The 18,115-nt window shown below is 56.5% G+C and overlaps 1 protein-coding gene across 6 annotated transcripts in view; it reads right to left on the reverse strand.

The window, feature by feature from the left end:
• Positions 1 to 18,115, reverse strand: part of GPR161 (G protein-coupled receptor 161) — a 43,572-nt gene that overhangs the window by 13,117 nt on the left and 12,340 nt on the right. For 5 of the 6 annotated variants that reach the window (XM_059412359.1, XM_059412362.1, XM_059412363.1 and 2 more), the window contains exon 3: positions 4,749 to 5,168. The exons of the other annotated variant lie outside the window; for it this stretch is intronic. In XM_059412359.1, coding sequence (XP_059268342.1) covers positions 4,749 to 5,122 — 374 coding nt within the window. In that variant the 5' untranslated portion in view covers positions 5,123 to 5,168. The remainder of the gene's footprint in view (positions 1 to 4,748; positions 5,169 to 18,115) is intronic. 6 annotated transcript variants of the gene reach the window in all.

Here is an 18,115-nt window from a genome sequence, read left to right on the forward strand (position 1 = left end):
GGAGCGTGCCTGCTCCTCACACGGCAGAGGGGCCAGCGCCTGGCTTCCCCCATCCACCAACCTTTCCCCTTCCTTCCTGAAAACGAGAGCCCAGAGCTGTGTGCTGCTCCCGAATGCCATGACCGGAAGGGGACACTGGTCCCTCCTGAGTCCCAGGAGATGAACCAGGCAACTCTGGGGGGTCTCCTACCCTGTGCCAGGTGACGACCGAGACCCTGCCCCGTGCAGCACCATCCCAGTGCACGACATGGAGCACGTACGCTCGGGCCAGGTGGAGGGGCACCTGGGAGGCTCAGTGGGTTAAGCCTCTGCCTTCGGCTCTGGTCATGATCTCAGGGTCCTGGCATAGAGTCCCACATCGGGCTCTCTGCTCAGCCGGGAGCCTGCTTCCTCCTTCCTCTCTCTCTGCCTGCCTCTCTGCCTACTTGTGAGCTCTGTCAAATAAATAATATCTTAAAAAAAAAAAAAAAAAACAAGGCAGAGATTTCAACTTCTCTTTCTTTTTTGTGAGATTTATTTACTGAGAGAGGGGGAGGGCATGTAAGCAGGGGGAGGGGCAGAGGAGGGAAACCTGCCGAGCGCGGGACCTGATTCTGGGCAGAGTGTTCCCATGACCCATGAGATCACAACCTGAGCTGAAACCAAGAGTTGGATGCTACGTGCCGAGCCGGCCAGGCGCCCCAGATCTCTACTTTTCTCTGCCTCATTAAGACTCTGCAGGCCCTCTGACCTCAAGACCCCGCGGCACGAGCCTGGGTGTGGAACCCAGGCCTGGGGAACGTTAACCGTGTGGCTCCTTGGACTGACTCCGGCCTGGCGGTCGTAAAAATGATGACAATTAATAAGCCGTTCTCCGGAACAGAGCCTGTGGCTGTTCTTAACACGGCTCGTTACTGTTGCTTTACGGCCGGACTTCTCATGCTCCCCACGGCTCTGGGTCCATCACGGACCACAGTTCTGGCCACGAGCAGTTCCGGTGGGACGTGACCGTGAGAGTGCGGCCCCAGCTGGGCCCTGCATCCCCTCAGGGTGCTGGGGTCGGGGGCCCGTCTCCCAGAGTCAGAGGGGCCCCTCACAGAGCAGAGCGCAGCCATTTATATCCAGACCCTTCAAGCACCACCCTCGTTTTAGGGGCTGTTTTCAGTTGATGCAGAACATTCACTCCACATCTGCCCACCAAGAAAAGAAAGAAAGGGTTAGGACTTCATAGATTTGAGACTTCATTTCTTTCCACTTAGCCTCATTTAGGCCTAGCTGCAGGCTGAAGGAAAGCACAGAAAAGCGACCGCCCGCTCCCCACAGGCCATCAGAGGCCGAAGCGGAGGGTTTCCTTGGCCTTCTGGGCGCCCAACTGGCTGCCGGAGCTCAGTCTTCTCTCCAGCAACTCATTTTTACGCAGGAGCCCACGCTCGAGCCCCGGTCCCACCAGAGGAACCAGCCGTGTGGCGTGTAACTGAGCTGCCGTCACGCAGCACTGCTGGATGCCCGGCGGCGCCCAGGACGGCCCTCAGCGAGGGTGACCCGGCCCCAGACGGCAGCACCACCAGGCTGGAAACCTGGAGCCCCTGAACCACCCACCGGACCTGCCGGGCTCTCGCTTCGAGGTCCGTGGGGCTGAGTGGGAGCCCGGCCTTCCCCTCCTCACACCGGACGAGCTACCTACCGGCAGCGTGGGCTTGGGCGGGTTCACAGAGCCCCACTCGGCCCCTCTGCAGGATGGGGGTCGGTCGAGCTGCTGCTCACCGGCCGGGATGAGAGTTCATTAAAAGCACAGTGTGGCGCCTGGCAGGGGACTGGCCAGCAGCCCCTCCGGTTGGGGTCACGACCAGCACCTAGGATCCCGCCTCTTCCGCTTTCTCCGAAAGGCGCCCAAGTCTCCTCCTCGCCCGGTTCTCTCTGCCCCTCCTCTGCCGGGTCTCACTCGTCTTCTTCTCTCGCCCTCCACGCCCTCCAGCCCCTCCCCGTCTCTGTTTCTCTCTCACACACACAGAGTTGCATCTTCAGGTTCCAACAGACCAGGGCAAATATGTGACCTCCAAAATCACCGAGATTGAGTAAAATTAACTTACTGAAACTGAGCAGGCAGGAGTGCCGCTTGTCATTTAAACGGACAGGATCAAGGTACCTGGTCCAGTCAATCTGCATCTTGAAGCCACGTGAATGACCAATAACAAGAAAAACAAGCGTGTGTGCCCGGAAGCCACCTGAAGACCCCAAGTTTCACGCCGCCCCCACACTCGTCACAGGGGTCCGCCGGCTCCACCTCGGCTTGCAGGGCAGAGACGGGAGACCTGCCTGTCACCGCAGGGAGGCCACGGTCCCTTCTCCACTCCGGCTGGGTCACCAGGGGCCACCGGCGCCGGGCTAGGGGTCTGGGGCGCGGGGATCGGAGCTCCAGGGAGACACGTGCGCTGCCGTGAGTCGCAGGTGTCAGCCCGTCTCCAGCCACGCCCCTGGTCCCCAGCAGCGACGGACCCACATGCCTCCCCTGCTCCCCAAGCACACCTGGCCCCGTGTCCCTTCTCTCGGCTCTGCGGCCCGGCGGTCCCTCCCGCACAGTGACGTCCTGCCTACTCCGCGGTCCACACAGGGTCCCACCCTACGTCCCTGCCCCTGCGTGGGCTCCCTGGCATGTCTGTTCCTCTCATCCGGCCGTGTCTCCCCAGCCACCGCCGCTGGGCCAGGCCTGCGTCCCTGAAAAACTGTCACAGAAGAAGCGGAGGCCGTGCCTTTGCGGGCGGGTCCTTCCCACCACTTACGTGCCTCTGGTCCTACTCGCTGTTGGACTGATGAGCCCAAGTGTCCCCTTCCCCGGGGGCTTACCCAGCCTGCCCCCCAAAGTGGGACAGCAGCTGGGCCGTGCCGTGGTATTTCGTGTTCACCACCACACCCGCCTGCCTGCCCGCCGCCCCCACCCCGTGAACTCCCAGTGGACGAGGTCTGCCAGCCTGAGGACTCCCCCCAGAGCCTTCCCCGGCTGGCCGGCCTCACCCCAGTGGGAGAGAAGCGGCTGGATGGGGTCAGCTCTCTCCGCGGTGCTGCACTCTGACAGCGGGACCGGACGCCCTGCTGAGCTCACCGGGAACCCGACGTTCAAGGAACCCGACGTTCAAGTCAGCAGGCGGCCTTCCCACGCAGCACGATCTCCCAAGCGTCCACATAGAGAGGACCCCCTGAGAGGTACTTAAAAACGAATCCCCTGCTCTGCTCTAGCCGTGGGCCCTCACTCTGCCCCACAGGACCTGGGGCCCAGGAAGGGACACTCAAAAGGACACGATTTTTAAAAAAAAGAGAAATCAGAACAGGGAGATCCCACACCTCCCCACAGCCAACAGGGTGCAGTGTTCTCTTTCATGTGACGTGATCAGCCTCGATGGGCGGCTGACAGCGGCGACGGCAGTAAAACTCTGTTCGAGCTTCTGAAAACCTGCCTTTGACGCAAGAATCTTAAAAGTGTGGTTATTCCAACCAAAGCCACCACTCCCCACATGCTCCTCCGAACTGCCATGGAGCAGAAGCCAGGAAGGGACAGTAAGAATACATCTCGAACGGCCGGAGGACACGCTGCCGTGCACCCGCCAAAAACCATGTTCTCAAAGGGCGTGTGGCGTTTGCAGGCGGGAGGCAGAGCTCGTGATCGCTTCTTTTTTTTTATTTTTTTTTTATGTATTTGCTTGTTAAATATAAAAACGAAAACCACACGCGTCGAGAAGCCCATTTAAAGAAACAAGCTGGGGGCGCCTGGGTGGCCAGTGGGTTAAGCCTCTGCCTTCGGCTCAGGTCATGATCTCAGGGTCCTGGGATCCAGCCCCGCATCGGGCTCTCTGCTCAGCAGGGAGCCTGCTTCCCCCTCTCTCTCTGCCTGCCTCTCTGCCTGCTTGTGATCTCTGTCTGTCAAATAAATAAATAAAATCTTTAAAAAAAGAAAGAAAGAAGCTGTACACAACCAAAACTTACTAGAGGCAAATACACTAAAACCAAAAGATTGCATCTGAGGGCTAGGGTTACGGATATTTATTCTAGTCTTTACATTTTCTGTGTCATTTTCATCGGGGAAAAAAAGGTAATTAGAGAGGCCAGCTGACGAGTTCTGACCACTCACTCCCTTCAGCCTGCACTCCACAGCCACAGAGCGGCAGGGTCTGGCCTTGGGCCTGGTGGAGGTCTGGGCTCTGGGCGCCATCCAGCTAGCCCTCACCAGCTGACGACGGATGGTCCCGGGGCAGCCCAGAGCCGTGTCCCCTCGTGACGAGGACTCCGACTCCGTGTTTTCCCGGCCTCCGGCTGGCCTCCTCCCCCAGACTCTGCACCTCCCTCAGAGTCAAACACCTGCCAGTGACAAATGCAATGACCACCAGCAAAATCCTCAGAAGCACGAGGAGTGCGGGGGCCCGCCCGACCTGCCGGACAGCAGGTCGCCCCTGGGAAAGCCTGACACACTGCCTTTCCCAGCTTCTTTCTCTCATCTGTAAAGCAGGCGTCAGAGGTTTCAAGAACTTTGTTTTTTAAGCATTGGAGTCTCTTGTAAAAAAAATAAATAAATAAACCTAAATGCAATGAAATCAGAGGTGCCCAGAGTGAAGGAAGGGCTGGAGGAGGCAGAGCCTGCTCGTGTCCCCGCAGAAGCCCCGGACGTCCTCCCAAGGAGCTGAGACGGAGCAGAAGGCACAGGACCAGACGACCTCCCGGGGTCCCCCCGCCGCCACACAATCCGTCCTTACTCCTTCAGTTCCCTGGGGCCAGCTTACCGGTCCACGGCAATGACCCCGAGGGTCAGCATGCTGGCCGAGCTGATGAGCAGGTACAGGAGGGCCGAGAAGTTGCACCAGACCACACCGAAGACCCATTCCCTGCGGACGGAGCTGGTGGCCACGAAGGGCAGCACCAGCACGGACAGCAGGAAGTTGGACAGGGTCAGGCTGAAGACGAACTTGTTGCTGAGGGTGAGCAGGTAGGACTTCTTGTACAAGGTGACCACCACGAGCAGGTTGCCCAGGCAGACGAAAACGGCGATGATGACGATGGTGACGAAGTCGGCAATGGCGCCGCCCCCCGCGCCTCCGTCCCCGTGCGCGCCGTTACCCAGCTCCTTCCTGTGGCCGAGGGAGGAGTTGAGGCTCATGGTCAGGCACCTCGGCGGCGAGCGGTGGGCAGAACATGCCGGGCGGCTGGAGAAAGAGGAAGAAGGGCGCACGGGGAGACACGCGTCAGACCCCGTCCAACGGGACGCACGTGCCGCCGGAGCCCCAGATCTCCCGCCACCGACCCTCCGCCAGCCGTCCCCGCCCCAGCACCACCGCAGCGGCCTGTTCCCTACAGCCACCCTCGTGTGTCGCTGCCTGCGTCTCCTGGAAGGAAGGGCTCCTCCAGTCTAACCCAACCTGCTCGTGTGCCCCCGAGGCCAGAGGTTCGAAACCTTTGATGTGCTGGGTGGGGGGGGGGGGGGCGTGATTCTGGGGCCCCGCCCTGAGATGCTGGTCCCAGACTCACAGCCCAGGCCTAGCAGCCTGCATTTTGAACAAGGAGCAGCAGGTGGGCTGTGGTGCTTTGGGGCCACCGCAATTCAGGGGGTCCCCGAACCAGCACAGCAGCAGCACCGGAAGCCACAGAGACGGCCAAGTTCAAGCAGACCCCTGAGTGCCGGACCAGAACCTGCACGGCACCCCACCCCCGCCGGTCTGTGCGCCCAGGAAGGTCAGACAGTGCGCTTGTCGCAGGGGCTCTCGGAGGTGGCCGAGCGGGGCTCCGGCAAGCGCCGTCCGTACTGAGGCCTCATCCCTGTCCCGGTGAGCCGCGGGGAAGGCTGGCAGGGACCTGAGCAGGTACGTGCAGGCCGCTCTCCGGGACGTGCTGTCCTGCTCTTGGGACGCTGGCTCAGGATCTGGCTACGCTTGAAGGTTGACATCTTAGCACTCGTCCTACAGGACGTTTCTCCAAACACTTCGTCTACGTTCATCAGCCAAAAATCCCACAGACACTTCCTCTACCTGCTCTTGTTCCCGACCAACAGGAGACTCCAGAGAGCAGGAGCGCTTTCCTGCCACTGGCCCGTTGTTGGAAGCCTGAGCAGCCACACACAGCAAAGCCTCCGCTGACCCCCGCCCTTGACCTGACGCCTTTGACCGGGGAGCTGGTGGCTGAGAGGCCGCCGTCCCCTTCCAGCAGTCCCGAGGGCAGTTCAGAAGGCTTCCCTTCCGAGGGAGCCGGCTGCCAGGGCCGGAGGGTGAGCAGCTTCGGACAGTCCTCCCCTCGAGCCTTTAAATGCCTCACCGATGACTTGCCTCCCCTTCTCCAGTTGTAAGCTCCCTCCTGGAGGATGCCACCTCCAGACCCTTCACTAATTCAGACACTGCTGTTTGGACCTGTTCGCAGACAACGATGACCCTCTTGCTTTGTGGTCCCCAGAACTGAATGTGCCGTTCTGGTTGTGAGCTGCTGGGTGTCGAGCACAGGGGGCAGTTTTCCCCATCACCAGGACAATCTCCTGCTACACTCGCTCTCAGAACGCATTTCCTTTTAGCAACGGCATCATCCTACTGGGCTTCTCTGGCTGTGCTCAACTAAAACCCAAAACTTACACACACGTGAGTTTCTGTGAAGCCAGGTGACCCCAGTCTAGAACTTATGGCATTAATGTTTTTAAGCCTAAATACAACACGTTATTTCTACTAAATTTTATTTTGTGCATTTTGGCCCATATTTCCAGGCTGCTGAAATATTCTGTTTTTATTCAGTTACACAGTATGTTAGCTACCCCCGCCCTGCGCAATGAACATTCTTTATAGGTTTGGCTTCTATATCTGAGTTTGCAAGGTTATTTCTGGGTTTTGTCCCTTTTCTGTGAGTTCTGAACTTTGAATTTTGTTAATTCTTATAAGTAAACTATTGGGATGCCTGGTCGGTTAGGCGTCTACCTTCAGCTCAGGTCATGATCTCAGGGTCCTGGGATCGAGTCCCGCATCGGGCTCCCTGCCAAGTGGGGAGCTGCTTCCCTCTCTCCCTGTACCTGCTCTCTCCCTCTCTCTTTCTCTCAAGTAAATAAATAAACTCCTTAAAAACAAAAAAATAAAAAACCTCTTAGGGGCGCCTAGGTGGCTCAGTGGGTTAAGCCACTGCCTTCGGCTCAGGTCATGATCCCAGGGTCCTGGGATCCAGCCCCGCATCAGCTCTCTGCTCAGCGGGGAACCTGCTTCCTCCTCTCTCTCTGCCTGCCTCTCTGCCTACTTGTGATCTCTGTCTGTCCAATTTATAATAAATAAAATCTTAAAAAAAAAAGTCTCACACGGTTCGTCTCCCTCCCCATCCCATCTTGTTTCATTTATTCCTTTTCTCCCTCCCCAAACCCCAACATGACCCAAGGTTTTAAAAAGGATAACAAAGAAAAAGAAAAGCCAAGAAAGAGAAATCCATAGGTACCAGAAACAGAAAATTCAAAGCCAGAGTTATAATCCCACACCTGTGGCCAGAAGAACATGAGACCTAGTTCGCTAGGGCCGAGGCCTTTTATGTGGGAGGGTGACTTTGAGCTCCATGGGCAGAGAACCGGAACAGAAATCCTGCATAAACAGTGGGTTCTAGAAGGGTTGTCCCCTCCGTGGAAAGGGGATTAGAAAAGCTCCTCCTACGGGCAAAGGGAAGCAGCAAAAACACAGCCATTGACCTGAGGTTCTGGGTGGAGGACGAAATGCTTCCCCTCATGAGAAATCAAACACTGAGTCCTGTGCCGCGCTGATGCGGGCACCAAACCCATGCACTGTGCAAGCGGCAGAGATCCAAACTGATGAATCCGTGTAAAGGTAACAGGGACGAAAGTGAACACAAAATGGCTCTGTGGTGAATTTCCAACACTCGGTGAAAGCGAGCGCACGGCATTCATGTGGAGGCAGAGTCAACAAAACAAAAAGCAGAACTGACGTTCCAAGAACTTACACTAATAGGAAAAAATGAATGAAACTTTAAAATAAAAATGCTATTAAAAGCTTTAAAAAGAAAAGGGGTAAGAACCATAACGAAAGAGCAGACATCGTGAAAAAATGGTAAGCAATTGCAAAAAACAATCAAATAGAAATTCTAGAAATTAAAATTTTAGTTGTCAACATTAAAAACTCAGTGGTTATGCTGAGCAGCAGATTTAGCTAAAGAGAAAGATGATGAACTGAAAGATAGCTCTGAGGAAATTACTTAAAATGCAGTTAAAAAGATTAAGAAACTGAAAATACAAAGAGCCAAGATTCAGGAAGGATAGGATAAGAAGATCCAACATAAGTTTGACGGGACAGCAGCAAGGGATTAGACACGTGGGTAGCAGACACCTACTACCGGGCTCCTACCCAGCCACCATTCTCGTTTTTCTCCTATGGGCAGGCCTCTGACTTAGTGTTGGTGGTATCCTCCTACGGGTGGTGGTATCCTCCTCCCAGGGACCCGGAGATGGCAGAGCCCATCCAGTTCTGAGAGCTGGATGCTGGGTGGTCTAAAGTAACCCTCGTGTTCCCTTTTCTTCCAATCCTGGCAAAATGGTCGAGGAGAAGTCTGGGGTTGGTGGGGGTGGGAACAGGGATATCTGGGGAAGGCTGCTCTGATCTCACAAAGATGCAAGGAAGAAAAATCTTTTCCTGAAGTCCCTAAGGGCGAAGAAAGCACAGAGCTGTGGCAGCCATCTTGGGATCCTTGGAGATGCTGAGCCGGTGTGGTCAGCATGGCAATGAACGGTCAGTCCTCGGGGCACTGCATCAACAAACCTTCAAGTCACTTCATCCTGGCTTCTGGTTATGGGAAATACCTTTCTTAAAATGATTTTTAGGGGCGCCTGGGTGGCTCAGTGGGTTAAGCCGCTGCCTTCAGCTCGGGTCATGATCTCAAGGTCCTGGGATCGAGTCCCGCATCGGGCTCTCTGCTCAGCAGGGAGCCTGCTTCCCTCTCTCTCTCTCTGCCTACTGTGATCTCTCTCTGTCAAATAAATAAATAAAATCTAAAAAAAAAAAAAGATTTTTATTTATTTATTTTTTATTTTTATTTGACAGAGAGAGAGAGATCACAAGTAGGCAGAGAGGCAGGCAGAGATAGAGGAGGAAGCAGGCTCCCTGCTGAGCAGAGAGCCCGATGCGGGGCTCGATCCTAGGACCCTGAGACCATGACCTGAGCCGAAGACAGAGGCTTACTTAACCCACTGAGCCACCCAGGTGCCCCTTAAAATGACTTTCAGATCTATTGTCAGTTAAGTTTCTATTACTTGAGTCAAAAGCATCTAACCTGCATTAGGTCGCACCTACACTGTCCACACCGAGGTGGACACAGTTCTTAAACAGGGGCTGAACTTCTCTAGAGTTAAAGAAACACAAGAGTCCTCAGAATGAAAGGGCATATCGAGTTCTAAGAGTAAATCAGAGAAAGTCTGGGATGCGTGGTTGGCTCAGCTGGTTCAGCCTCTGCCTTCAGTTCAGGTCATGATCCCAGGGTCTTGGGATCGCATCCTGCATCAGGCCCCCTGCTCAGTGGGGAGTCAGCTTCTCTCTCCTCTCTGCTTGTGCTCTCTCTCATTCTCTCTCTCAAATAAATAAATAATCTTAAAAATATTTAAAAACAAAACAACAAACAAAAGACGGAAAGAAATTAAGAAAGCACTACTGGTGCGTGTTACTGTCCAGCAGCCCCACAGCTGGCCTGGGAGATGAAGCACAGAGAACCCAGGACTGCCGGATGAGCCCGAGGTCCTCTGGTCCAACCTTTCCCAGGAAGCAGACGGGGTGTGGGAGCCAAACAGCCGCCCACCAGGGAAATCCAGAATCCTGGGCTCCGCCAGGAGGCCTGCAGTAGGTGGCACAAGCCGCAGTCGATCTCTCAGGGGTGAGCCCTTAAAGAACAAGAGAGAGGCCTGGAGCGCCCCCGCCAGCGGACATGTCCTGGCAGGCGGCCGGATTCCGCAGGGCCTGACAAGCCGGGGCCCGCTGCAACGGCGGCAAATCCACGGGTGACTCACATCATCACCTGCGGGCCAGGTCTGCCGCCAGACACGAATGGGGTTCAGAACTCCCACACTCACTGGGTCCTGCCTCAGGCTGCAACTCTGACACAACACGAGTATCTCCTGGCTAAGGGGCTTTTTAAACATTTTTATTTATTTATGTGCTTGAGAGAGAGAGTATGTGCAGGGGAATGGGGGGCAGAGGAAGAGGGAGAAAAAGAATCTCCAGCAGACTCCTTGCTGAGTGGGGAGCCCGCTGCGGGGCTCGATCTCACGACCCTGAGATCATGACCCGAGCAGAAAACGAGAGTCGGACGTTAAGTGACTGAGCCCCCCAGGCGCCCCGGGACTGAGGTTTTAATAAACGTCTCAGAAGTTACTCCTGACAGGTCACCAAATGCTCCCGCCTCCTCCCGGCCGCGGCTCGGTGAAGCCGGGACGTAGGTCTCTCGCTGCTGCCTCGTCCTGCGGCCGTTCCCGGAGACAGTGAACAGTCTGCCGGGTCAGCCTGCGGCCGCGGCTCCAAATCATCCAGGGCCATATCACGACACTCAACTACGTGATCAGTATCGTTGTGGGTTAAAAAACAAGGCAACAGTATGGAATATTGAGACACGTATCTACTGTGTTTTAGAGTAATTTCCGAGAAGTAATTCTAGAAGAACCTTGACCTGCAAACACAGAATTACTGCAAAGTAAGGATAGATTACCTCTCGTTTAATTGTGCAGACTTGGATAGTATGGTGTCACCTCCTATTTCTTTTTCTTTTTTATCTCTTTATTTGTCAGAGAGGGAGGGAGCACAGGCAGGGGGAGCGGCAGGCAGAGGGGAAGCAGACTCACACTGAGCAAGGATTCTGACGCGGAACTTGATCCCAGGACCCTGAGATCATGACCTGAGCCGAAGGCAGACGCCCCACGACCGAGCCGCCCAGGCGCCCCCCTCATATTTCTACCTAGAACTCTGACTGTCATCAAGGGCAGCGTACCCACCGCGGGTCGGCGGCCACAGGACACGGGCCGGGGGGGTGGCCAAGCAGGTGTCCTGGGCACTCCGGGAGGGCGCTCACGGCGAAGCTGCGGGAGCCACGGCGAGAGAGGGAAGGCGAGGGGCTAAGAGGGCCGCGAACCCCCTCAGACGCTGGTGAGAGTCCGCGACCGACCCACCAGCCCTCCTGGGTCCCGGAGCCGCCGCAACTCCTCTTCACGGAGGTGAAGCAGGCTGACTTCTGCCCTCGCAGCTCCGAGAACCCCAGCTCGTACTCAGACACGCCATGGTCTGCCCACGAAAGGCCAAGACCCCACTGTTTTGGACATTAGCACCGGGGACCGGGACGACGCAGGCCCGGCCTTCCCCGGCCTTCCCCGACCTTCCGGAAACCGCACGCCCTCCCGCTGCGCTCACGGAGCCCGCACGGCTGCAGCCAGAAGCACTTCGCCCCCGGCCCGCGCGGGGATGTCTGGGACCAGGAGATCCGCGTCCCAGTCCACAGGCCCCTAGGAAGGCAAGGAGGCCCCCGACCCCTCCATGGCCCACAGAAGTGAGGCCACCAAGGGGCCCCTGAGAGCCCGCGGACAGCAGGCCCGAGGCTCGGTGGGCACCAGAGGCCGTGCGGGTCAGAGGCGGCGGTTCTCCTGGCGGCTCTGACGCGGGGCCACGGGATGTGACAGGACACGCCTGTCCTGTCCTAAAGTTTTCTCAGAAAACCAGTTTCTCGGGGCAGGAGAGTCTCCTCCAACGTCCTCAAACCTCCCGGCAAGGGAGCGGCTCACTGTGGTCTGCGCCTGTCTTCCCGAGGAGCCCGAGCGGCCCGGAGGCTGGGCCCCAGCATCGCTGCCGGCGGGTTTCACGCCCACCAGATACCAGGCAGGCGCGGAAGACGCACCAAGAAACAGCCCTGCAGGCCGGGATGTGGCTCTGAACTTCCGAGGAGCCAGGCGAGGTCCCGGCAGCACGGCTCTGACCCTTCTCACAGGGGCTCGTCACCTCAGCACCTGCAGACGTCACACCCGTCAGTCGCTGCTAGGGGCGGGGGTGGAGCTGGGGAGAAGGTTCTGGTAACTACCTTGCTTTGCACTAAGGTCCGCGAGATCGATGGTCAGCCCAGCCCCTCCCGCGACAGACCAGATGAGAGCTGGGGAGCGATCGTGAGATCCCCGGGTGCCTTCCCATATACCTGCCATCCTTCCTGGCACTCAGGTGACCGTTGTCCCAAAGGTGGCAGGTGCAGCAGGCGCTCTGCCGGCCCAGAGCCCCTTTGTTCTTGTCCCCTCAAGGCCACCACAAACCTAGGAATGTCCTAGCTCCAAGCCTCTCACTGCACACACAGAGCAGGTCTGAGCTCTGGTCTGCTTGGGAAAATGCTCCGCAGAAGAAAAAAACACGGTGGTCAGAACCACAAATGGCCCTAAGTGAGTTCCTGATGTGACCCGAGTGAGTTCCTGAAGTGCAAGACCTGGCCTTGGGCCCCTCTGCACAGACGTTATCCACTTGCGTACCTCACCGCCCTTCACAGCAGCCTTCAGCGGCGACTAGAAGGCTGGAGGCTCTCCACAGACTGTGACCGCGCCCACAAGGGTCAACACTGAGTGCCTCATGTCGTCCCAAACCAAGCGCCCGCACCTCAGCACGGAGACTTCCCAAGGCTTGGCCCTTGACCCATCCCCTTCTCCTGAGACCCCTGAGACTCTCATCCATTTCCAGAGTGTTACTTAATTATTTTTAACTATTAATAAACAGTATTTGCAAAACACCGTGAACATACGACATGTCCCGACAAGCATCATCTCATGAGATCATCTGGGCAACTTCTGAAGCAGGATTTGGTCAAAATCAGGCTCTTCCCCATCTCAGAGAGGCAGCCTAACCTCTGGTTAAGAGCATGAAGTCTAGAACCAGAGAGTCTGGGGTCAAGTCCCGGCTCCACTACTCACTGGCTCTGTGACCATGACGCAACCCCTAAACTCTCTGGGCATGAGCTTCCCCTTCTGTAAAATGGGGACAGCAGGGGACCGTCCCCTAGAGTTGGTGGGAGATGTCAAGAGGCTAATATTTGTACGGGGCTTAGAATAGTGTTTGGAACCACGTAAGTGTTTGTTAAGTAAGGAAAACGGGGAAACTGAGGCTCAGAAAGGTTAAGTGCCTAGTTTGAGAAAACTAGGTCTGATGGCCACGAGGCCACCATCAGTCCATCCGTTCACCACAGAAGACTCAGCACGCTGTGGCCTCACCTCCAATTCCGACTCCTCACCCACCAACCCCTTCACGGCCTCTGCCCCGCCGGCCATGCCGTGTGCTTCTCTGTCCGGCTTCCTTGGCTTCAGTCCCTCCTCTACTCGGGACATGTGTGCGGTGGCTGCGTAAAGCTTTACTGAGCCTGAAACGCGCTGCGGGCCGACTGGCCTGATGACTTCACGGAAAGAGGGAAAGAGAGAAAAAAACAAGTTGGGGACGGGGAGACCGAAGCCTGAGGAACGAGTGGAACAGACCGAGTCACAACACAGGACCCAGCCAGGCCTTCTCAGACCCGACGCCAAGGCACAGGCAAAAACAGAAAAAAAAAAAAAACAAAAACCAGACAAATTGGACTTCATGAAAACTTAAAAATCTGTACATCCGAAGGTACCATCTGTGCAGAAGAAAAAGGCAACTCATAGCATGAGAGAGAATGTGTGCAAACCATGTATCTGATTAGGGATCACCGTTTAGAATATATTAAGAACTCCTAAAATTCAAGAACAACCTAAAGCAAAACAAAATAAAACAAAAAACCCTGTGCCCAAAAAAGAGATGGAAGCGGCCGGCAGGTACACGAAAAGACGCTCCACATCACTGAGCACGAGGAGCAGCGGATAAAACTACGAGGAGACACCGTCTAACCCTCGTTAGAACGGCTGCTGTCAGGGACAAAAACAGCAAGACAGAAAACCACCGGTGCTGGAGAGGATGTGCAGAAACTGGAGCCTTCCCGCCGCGGCGGCCGGCATGCACTGCTGAAGCGCCGTGGAAAACAGCAGGAAGGTTTCAGAAAATCAAATACTGAGTTAGTACGCGGCCTGGCCGTCCCCCTTCTACTCATAAACCCGACATCACGGAAGCAAGGTCTCAAAGAGACGTGTGCACTGTTTCCGAGCGGCAGTATTCATGCCCGCAAACGTGCGGAAGCAACCCAAGCGTCCACCGAGCAATGGACGGGTACGCAAGGTGTGGCATGTCCTTCGGCCGTCACAAGGAGGCTGTGACGTCTGTCACAAGGAAGCCCCGACACGGGGGACCCTGGAGGACACGGCGCTTCGTGGCACTGGTGGGCACGGAGTGACAGATGGTGGACGACTCCTTTACAGGAGGTGCTCAGAGCCACCAGGACGCGCGAGGTAGAAGCGCGAGCTGCTGGGAGCCGGGAGCGGGGGTGGGGGGGCTGGTTAACGGCTTAGTTTGCCGGGAGGAGGAGACTTCTGCGATGGATGGATGGCGGGAGTGGTCACACAACCCAGATTTGCGCACCTAACAATGGCAGTTCCACGTTAAATACAATAGAGAAAAAAGCTGAAAAACATATTGATTCAGGGTTCCTTCCCTTTAACGCCTCTGCCCACAGGGTCTGGAGAGTCAGCAAGGGAAGGCAGCGGCCAGCTCCCCCCAGGGCCAGGGAAGAGCACCTCTGGCATCAGGTGTGAGCCCGCACCCCAACACCAGCGGTGGGGGCTGGGTCTGGCCGGGATGATCCCTCCCTGCCCCTGCTCGTCTAGCACGGACCCCCAGGCTGAGCACACCCGGTGACACAAAACTCAGCTTCTCTGCTGCGGGTCCTGTCGTGCTGGGGAATGCAAGGGACACTCCGTCCTAAGCCGGGCTGCAGTTGGAGCCATGGACCGCCAGACGAGTTTTGAGGGGCCTTGGCCTCCCTCCCAGGCCACCATCAGCAACACCACCAGCTGCCAGCACCCCCTGGTGTGGCCCAGTCGACGCGGAAGGGGGCGACCCGCCATCGCAGCCTCTCGGCAAGTCCATAAACCAGCTGCTCCCACCATGAAGACAGCTCGGCAGGGGAGGTCCTAAGTCCTGGGGAGAAAGCCCTTCAGGAAAGGCAGGGAACACAGCGTGGTCTGACCACTGCTGCCTGGGGAAGGGGCAACATCCTGAAGGTCGAGCCAGACCGAACTACGAAGAACACACTTCCAGCCGCACACGAGGCGGTGACCTCTCCTTTGCCAGGCCCCTGGACACCCCGGCCGGGGCCGCGGGACTCCCGTGGGCGGAAGACCACGCCAGCTTTCCCGGGGCAGGCGCGGATTCTGCCTGGAACCGAGATTCCAGGCGATCCCAAAGGCAAGGCTGGGTTGGACCAGGTCAGAAGAGCCCTGGGCTGTTCCAAATTCCTGCTGCTGCTGGATCCCCTGCTCAGGCAGAGAGAAGCCAAGACCGCCCCCCAGGGCTCCCGACTTAGACAACCAAGCGGCCACTCGGCATCTCCATCCGGTGTCACAAGCATGGCAAGCCAAGCCGCCCCCAACCAGACTTCGCGCTCTCAGGCCCGTCCCTCCCGGGTCTGCTCCACCTCACCTTACGGTTGCCCCAACCTCCAGTGGCTCGGACGGTAAGCTCGGCAGTCACTCCCGACTCCTCTCTCTCCCACAGCTCCTATCTCGTTCATCAGCAAGTCTGTGGGCTCTAACTTTGACAGGTTTCTGGAATTCCGCATCTGTAACTATCTCTGCTACCATCACTCTAGTCCAGGCTATGCTGTATCTTCTCTAAATTATTAAAATTCCTTCTTTACTAGCCTACCCGCATCTGCCACTGCCCCCCTTCTCAACACAGCAACCAGAATGAGCCAGTTCAAAAAGAGCTTAGAACAAATGAACAAGTCACTGCTTTATGTATAACCCTAAAAGGAGTCCCATATCACTCAGAATAAGCCCTGCAGTTTCCCCCACGATCTGGCTCTCCGTTACTGCTCCAACCTCGTAACAAAAATTGCTTTTTAGACCCACTCCAGCCGCACTGACTTTCTTGCTATTTTGCAGACGCATCAATCATGCATCCACCTCAGGGCCTTTGCACGCGCTGTTTCCTGTGCTGGGAACGCCTTGACCCCAGGTATCCTTGGAGGCTGCTCTTCCACGTCCTTCAGATTTTAACTTGAGCCGCATTTTTGGCAAGGCCTTCCCAGCCCATGCTGCCCTTCAGAGTCCTTTCCAACACTTCGTGGCTCCGGTCCCTTCCTTACTTTTTCTTAGTGCGGATGCGCATACTTACTCATCTCGCTAATGCTTTTCTCTCCTGCAAGATGGTACATTCGTGAGTGCAAGGAATTCTGTTCTGCAAATTCCTTCACCAGCACCTAGAACAGTGACTGACAAAGAAGAGGTACCCAATATGTGTGATAGATAATCGATTGTATGAAGGGACCCAGGGCCCCCATACCCTGGCACACTGGGTAGCTCTCGCTCTGCAGACGAAGCAGACGCTATTCGCCACCCAGTCATCATCCCCCCCCCCCCAACACAACTCTCACCGGACATGGGCACTAGATACGCCAAAAGCAGTCGTGCTGCACAGGGCTTGGGCGGCCGTCAACCCAGCCCCAGTCCATGGGAGTCCACACGTGGCAAAGGCTCTCCATTTCCTGATAAAAGGGGGCAGACTCAGCTATGGCTTCTGCCCTTTTTCCTCTCACCGCTCTCCTGGCTGGAACTCAAAGCCAAGCCTCCAACCTTTCGACAGGTAGCCGGAAGTCCCACGCAGGGAGTTTAAGGCCCAAACCACAGGTCGGACTGCAAGGCCGCTGTGCCCAGCCACGCTAGTCACCCCTTCTTGGAGAAGTCCTTGCCGGACGGTTTCCCTTCCGTGCCACGTAGAGCAACGCCACCTTGATATGCCGAGTCAAGGCAGGAAGAGACACAGCGGAAGGCGAACCGTGCTGCGCGGTCACCCCACTGCCGGCGAGAGCGGGCGCGGGGGGGTCTTCGTTCACCCTCCGCCTCCTACCATCCACCCAGCCCCGGCCCCGCGGTGGCACAGTGAGCCGAATTCGCCCACGCTTTCCCAGGACAACCAGAATCGAAGACCCCAACTGTCAGGAAGAGAGGCCTCCAGGAACGCCTTCTTTTCCAAAAACGCGCGAAAACCTGAGCTAACCCTTGGAAATGCCTCGTTCTGCAGAGTTGAGTTTCAGGACGTGGTAGGGTTGCCCCACCTTGGCATATCAGAACTCTTTATTTTAAGCCCTTAACCAAGCTTATGAAAATCTATCATACATTTCTCTATATTTTAAAACAAACTCTACAAAACATAATAGTTTTCACGTTGACTCAAGGTCATTAAGTAAATGAATGGAATTCTAACTTGGGAAAGGTCTTCGGGACGAATTCCAGGGCCCCGGCTTTCTCCCGAAAGCTCAGGTTAGACGGCGGCGCTCGGCCCGTTGCCCACGCCGACGTCCAGCGCAGGCCACGAACGCGGACCCCCCCGGCCGGTGAGGGGACGGCATGTCCTTACACCTTCTCTGCCGCTTCTCCTAACTTTCGGCCTCCAGAGTAGGTCTATCTCGAGTTCTCCTCGTGCAGCTCGTTGAAGGCCTGCCTGAAGCCAGGCCACGCGTCAGGCGGAGATCTCCAAGTCCTACAAAGGACATGTCCCCCGTGCCCTGGGGGACAGCTGCTTTTCTAACCTCTCAACCCTCTGCTATGTTAGTGACATAGGAGCTATGGCACATTCCAGAAAAACGGGAGCCCTGCAACAGCTCTGAGCTCAGCATCTAATTTCCGTATTTTTAGGTAGTAAGAGGGTAACTGCTGAATCGAAGAGCAAAATCATGGCGTCCCACTGGGTTTTCTGCCACAGAAGGAAGCCGGAGTCGGAAGCACAGATGAACCTGTACGGAGGTCTGGAGTGGCAGTTTCCCGAAGGGCCAGTGAGCTCCTGGGAGAGGCTACAGGACATCTGCGGACAGTGTCCGCGAGGCCGAGTGACAGGGCAGGTGGCACCAGTCCTCGGCCATACCGACCCCCTCTTATCTCTGTCTCCTCTCGGAACCACCTGTCACACACCCTCCGAGCCTCCTGTTCCCAGCTGCAGGCAGGCGGCCGCTCACTGCCGACCAAGGAACCAGCGGCTTGTGCACCCAGGAACTACGGTTCTTCCAGTGT

This window comes from Mustela nigripes, chromosome 10 (genome assembly GCF_022355385.1).
Source record: "Mustela nigripes isolate SB6536 chromosome 10, MUSNIG.SB6536, whole genome shotgun sequence".
In the NCBI taxonomy this organism is placed as follows: domain Eukaryota; kingdom Metazoa; phylum Chordata; class Mammalia; order Carnivora; family Mustelidae; genus Mustela; species Mustela nigripes.